Source organism: Apteryx rowi, unplaced genomic scaffold (assembly GCF_003343035.1).
Source record: "Apteryx rowi isolate R43461 unplaced genomic scaffold, aptRow1 scaffold_59, whole genome shotgun sequence".
Lineage (NCBI taxonomy): Eukaryota > Metazoa > Chordata > Aves > Apterygiformes > Apterygidae > Apteryx > Apteryx rowi.
In genome coordinates this window covers 1,319,242-1,325,241 of record NW_020450860.1, presented here as the reverse complement: position 1 = coordinate 1,325,241, position 6,000 = coordinate 1,319,242, and the positions used below count along the sequence as shown (strand labels likewise).

The window sequence follows — 6,000 nt, the reverse complement described above, 5'->3', positions numbered from 1 at the left end:
TGGCCCATAATGCTTTTTCTTTTTTCCTACACCGTGCTACAGACTTTAGCTTTGTTTCATTTTAGCTTGCTTTCCAATGTGTTTACCAAGTTTTAACATTTGGGACAAGAAAAGAAATTAAAGACCTGCCTAGTTTACTATGTTATGAAGATATATGTTTTCACTTGCTTGCTTTAGATGCAAATACTTGACAAAAGAGAGCTCTCAGTCACAAGTCAAAGAACAAGTCACCAAGAACAAAACAACAATTCTCTCAGCCAGTGCAGAAATTCTCTTGCAACTCTGCTGACTCCTGTCCTGCTCAGTACAGGAATTTCAGCTAAGGATGCATGTTCATGCTCTGGAACTTGAATATTTCCTTTGTCTGAGCTTACACTGAAATGTTCAGCTGTTTTAGCTTCTTCTCCCACACAGTTTGATTTTTTTTTGTTGTATAATTATAAAAATTAGGAAGTCCTGCTGAAAATTCTTTCACAGACAGTGCAAGGCATGGCAGCTCATTCCAGGTTCCAGATAGTAGCAACTTGATTAGAAACACTCAGTTTCTGTCCTTCTTCATCACAGATGATCTAAACACTTTCCTCTTCTTTTGTGATACTATAATCTGTTAGCAGTGTAACACTGATTTCTGAGCCATGTGTGCTCCCTGTGACTGACAGAGCTCTGGTAGGTGTATTACTGTGGGTAGCACTGGGAGGTTTTGTACGAAGTTTTGCCTTGCAGCATGAGACTTGCTTTTTAAAGTGTTGCCGGAAACTTTTACTCAGCCAATAAAGAGCGAAAGGGTTGATGCAGGAATTGCTGAAGGCCAAGGCACGGGAAAAAATAGTAGCTATCAGATGAAAGGCAGAAGCATCTACAGAAGAATGGTATGTAAAAGAGCGATATAGGTAGAGGATGTGGTTAGGCAACCAGCAAAAGGCAAATAAAGCAACTAGCACCAGCACTGTTTTTGCAACTCTCTTGCGGGATTCAATCTAGGAGAAAATAAGGCATATCTGGTATTAATAGCAATTAGTAACACATGTTTATGTGATTGGTGCTGATTTCTAAAGGGCTCTAAGAGTGTTAACATTAATCAATCTAAATGCATTAGTGACCAAAAAAGCAAAATAGCTACAAAACAGAAAAATAAATCAGTTTCTTTTTTTTTTTCCTTTCAACAAAGTATTTGCAGAGCACATTCCCTTTCCCTTTTAAATCACATGGGAACCTCATTTAGACTAGCATTTGACAGTACAATGGTTAATGTGTCAGCTAATGTTTGTTAATGTCACACCTTTTAATCCTAATGCCAATGAGGTCTTTATGTTTAGAATTCAATGTTATAACTTCTGAGTTTACTAGGGTCATAATAAAGTAAAAAAAAAAACAAACACATCCCTCAGGAAAGCATGTACACCCACAATTAAGCTAGTGAGTCATAAGCATGTGCTTAAGTGCATAGCTGAATTTGTATTGCTAATATGGGCTGAGTTTATGGAGTTTTTTACCTGTCTGTTTATGCATACTATGAAGTAAAGGTTTTGCACTCAAGAATTAAGATTTCAATCAGCATGACACATTTTGGAAAACTGGACACTTTAGTGCTTGATCATAGCTTACCTGCTTACGGGCATGACCATGTTCTTCCGCTGGCATGTTGAATGTACTTTTGTATAGTGTTCTCGCAATAAGAAAATAATAGACAGAAATGACAGCTAGTGGTACAATATAGAACACTAAGAAGCAAACCAGGGAGTGAGCTTCCTGCAGTATCTTCTCAGATACAGGATAGGGGGCACATGCCTCAAACGTTACATTTTTCTCAGGATTACTGAAAGAATACAAATCTGAAAAAACAGCTTCTGGGATAGCAAATATCATGGAGACAATCCAAACACAGCCAGCTTTACAGCAGGTCTTCAGGAGTGCATCCGAAGTCTGCAGTTCCAAGGGCTTAACGATGGCTCTGTACCTAAAAACAACCAACATCAGAGTGTCAGTGAAGGCAGTAACAATACAAGCTCTGATAATGTAAACTTCTTGAGGATAAAACCATCCCTGTTCTCTCTAAACTAAAGTTGGTAGAATCGTCTTGGAAATTAATTCTGATATAAGCTCTTTATAATTAAGATTGAAATACAAAAATTAATTGTAAGCATGTATTTAAATTCTATGAAAATGATGAATTGGCTGGCAGGACTCTTCATGGAAGCCTTCCTAAGTAAAGGTGCCTTCTACTGTTTGGAATAGAATCAGTAAAGGGATCATCTATCCTACATAGAAAGGTAAATGAGGAAATCAGTATGCAAAACTTGTAAAGGGATGAAACTGGTTAACTAGTTTATAAATACATGAAATTCAAGTATACACACTCTCCCTTTCTTCCATGTTCTTAAGATCCCAGCTGAGTGCAATGGTGCAATGATCTCATTCAAAATAATACTCAGGTATTCATTCATATTTACAAAGCATGAGATAACACTATTGTTGATTCAAGCTCTGATGCTGCAGCATGTGAAGTGCGTTAGATATATGAGAAACAATCTGGGTAAATTTGTAGATGTGTGAAAAAGCATGTGGAAAGGGGGCATGGAAAAAGGACAAACTGCCACAAAGGTAGACTAAGCACAGTAAACAACATACCATGCTCTCAAAATAGCCGGGACCCTTGTTTAAACAGACAGATGATATCCCGCCGGGGGGGCATGGGACTGGCATGAGAGGAAATGCAGTGAAAAAGGAGCCAGAGTGGAATAAGACAGTAGAGCTGTACCATTTTGCACCAGCTGAGGATCTGGTCTTCTCTTTCTCCTCTAGGCAAATTTAAATGGAAAGCTGCCAGCTGGAGTATTATTTATTAAATAAATACCATTTTTCCTCACCTCAAGCTTTTTTAGCATACATAGGAACATGGTAGTCTGGAATTGTGCTAATGACTGATGTTCTGAACTTCTTAAGTAATTTTACCATATAGTAACCCTGTGAAAATGTTGAAGAGAATGATTATATAACAGCTACCATGAAGAATCAAATACAGAAGCAAGTGTCTAAATGATGGATTCTTAACTGACCTCCTGCAGGAACGGGATCTTGGAGCTGTAATAGATAGTTCGATGAAAACATCAGCTTAATATTCAGTAACAGTCAAAAAAAAAAAAGCAAATAAAACATTAGGAATTATTAGGAAAGCAATGGAGAGCGAAAGAGAGAATATTGTGCAATTTTCTGTATCTCTTCTTCATGCAATTCATGAATACCACGTGCTGTTCTGGGCACCTCATCTCAAAAAAATATACTAAGGAGGGAATATGACTTGAACAACCTGAAGAGGATGGATAGGGATCACTATCTCTTCCGGKACAAGAGGCAGGGCCATCAAATGAAGCCAGGTTCAAAGCAAGCAATAAGAAGCAGTTCTTTATGCAACAGGCATTAGACCCATGCAAGTCATTGCTAAACAAGTTCAAGAAGAGGCTGGGCAAGGATCTAGAAGAGAAATACACTGAGTTTATTAGGTAGACAAACATCAGCTCAGGTAGTCATCTGAAGGCTTAGGGGACAGGAGGTGTGGTGGTGTATAGTTGCTGTGTTCTTATTCTTCTCTACATGTCTTTCCTTACTGGAGGCTGGATATTGGCGTAGATGGACCCTTGGTCTGACCCAGTATGGCCATTCCTACATTGGTTGATTTTTCACTTTACAGTAACAGTAGCATTGCTTGAGATTTAAAGTCTGGATACATGACCTATTTGTTATTACATAGAATCCATGATTGCTGGCATATGAGATGAGAATCTTTTTCTTTCTTAACACTAAAATTCATTTTGGTTCTTTCTGCTTCTTCATACGCTCATGCTGATTGGACTGAAATCTCATATTAGTGTTGTTCATTCAGAAGGGAGACACACTGAAAACTGATTATTCAGCAACTCCTCCTGAAAACAGTCAGATTGGAGCTCTGATCCCAACTAACAGTGCTTTCATTGTAGCCTGAGTTTAATTTCACAGCATTTGAGTTAACATTGCTCTGGGAAAGATATAAGAACTGTAAATACAAAGCAGAGAAAATATTCAAATTGTGCCACATTAAATCTATGTCACACTAAGTACTTGTCAAGCTGAAAATTAGAGTATTCCAGTAACCATCAAATTGCAAAAGTCTTGAAAGTAGTTTGTCCCACAGTCTCTTATGTGTTTACTGTTGGCTTTTTACCCCGTCAGTCATTTTAGTTCTAAGATTTTAGACCCTGACTGAAGCGCATTAGAGTAAGAGGAAGGATTTCCACTCTCCCCAGTCATTTTCACAGTTCTATTTTTCATCTTCATTGACTGCTTTAGTGCACCACTAGATAGCACCAATATACTGTCTTTTCCCTGCGTTAAGCAATTTACCTTTTCTGTGCAACAGAGAAAAAAATTATATTGCACTTCAAACTAATAAAAGGTCAAAATAAATACTTACAGAGTCTTTCTCACTTCATTAAAAAGAACTGCTCCAATTTTTACAAGAACATACATTATTAAATTAAATGGAAGAAGGGGGTTAGTCTATTTCAATGTGCCATTTATTATTATGCAAAATGATAATTTCTGCTCTTTTATTCATTTCTAACTTCACACCTGAGGTATTTCCTGACAAATCAGTTGCATTGGACCCACCTGTCAGCACTGAGAACAGTCAGTGTAAACACTGATACTCCAACTGAGGTTAACTGGATAAAAGACAGCAGCTTGCACCCAATTCTTCCGAAGAGCCAGGTATCCACAATATAACGTGTTGCATCTACAGGCACACAAGTTAGTAAAAGCAGTAGGTCTCCAAATGCCAGGCTGGTGATGAAGATATTTGGAACCGTCTGCATTGATTTAATCTTGAAAAAGACTTTGATGAGTATAGCATTTCCAAGGAGACCCACTGAAATGATCACAGCATATGTAACATAAATTGTGCACAGTATTTCTAATCCTGGAAAGGAGTCTTCAGTCCATTTTTCACTTGTGGTTTCATTATCAGTGATTGATTTCAGTTCTGTACCATTTGTAGATGCACACGAAGTCTGATTAGATGAATGCAAGTATACTTGAGACATTTCTTTAACTGTTTCTTCTCCCCAGGCTGAACTTAAATCGATCAAAATTTGTTTAATACGTAGCTTGCAGCATATCAGCAAAGTCAATATTAAGGTACAGATTTGTGTCTGAAATTAAGATTCTTGTTGCACATTAACTACTTTCATCCCCTTCTGGGTCTCAAAACATGCTTGGAATAAATGCACACAGATCTAGTTCTGAACTGTGTGGGAGGTGGAGAATTTTTTTATTGGCTTTTCAGCTACTGGAGAAGAGAGGGAGGAGGAAAAAAGAGAAAAGGGATTTCTTTAAGGATATTAGCTGAAATGATCTTTTCTTTCATAGAGGTATCTTGTGAATAAATACTGTATTATAATTACTGTACTGTTAGGGTTTGTATATTACCTAGCAAATGTTCCTTAATATTTTCCAAAATATTCTAAAAAGAAACAAAATGAAAACCTGAAATAGTTTTATCTGTAATACAGATAAACATAGAATCTGCTAATTTAATATAAAACTCTCCAATATACCTTAATGTTAGATAAAAATATCTCAAAATATAGATAGTATTTGCTGAAAAAGCCATAGAGACAGTCTGTGCTTGTCTTTGCTATGATTTCTGTCACAGTAATGCAGCGAGCTTTCAAAAGGCAATTTAAGATGGAAATTTATGGCCATAATCCTGCTAACAAACACTTACATTAATGTTTAGGCTTGTCCCTTGAAACAGTCCCATTGACATCAGAGCCACAACTTATACTGAAGTTCAAACAGGTCTGTAGATAGTTGCAGTACAGAAACCTATTATCTTGCAATAAGCCACATTATTTATTGGCTTTGAATGGTAAAATTGATGAACTAAATCTTTTGAGGGGAAAGTAACCTTTTGTGATGCTATCTATCTCAATCACACATTAGTACTATGGGTTTTCTTATCTTTAG

The 6,000-nt window shown here is 37.0% G+C and overlaps 1 protein-coding gene across 1 annotated transcript; it reads right to left on the bottom strand.

Moving 5' to 3' along the window:
• Nucleotides 1–422: 422 nt before the first annotated feature.
• BRS3 (bombesin receptor subtype 3) lies at nt 423–5,344 on the bottom strand. The gene is made up of 3 exons (XM_026082694.1): nt 4,645–5,344; nt 1,606–1,957; nt 423–977 (listed from the first exon to the last, which is right to left on the bottom strand). The coding sequence occupies exons 1-3, from the start codon at nt 5,073–5,075 to the stop codon at nt 570–572; spliced, it is 1,191 nt and encodes a 396-aa protein (XP_025938479.1). The 5' UTR covers nt 5,076–5,344; the 3' UTR covers nt 423–569.
• Between the last annotated feature and the right edge of the window lie 656 nt (nt 5,345–6,000).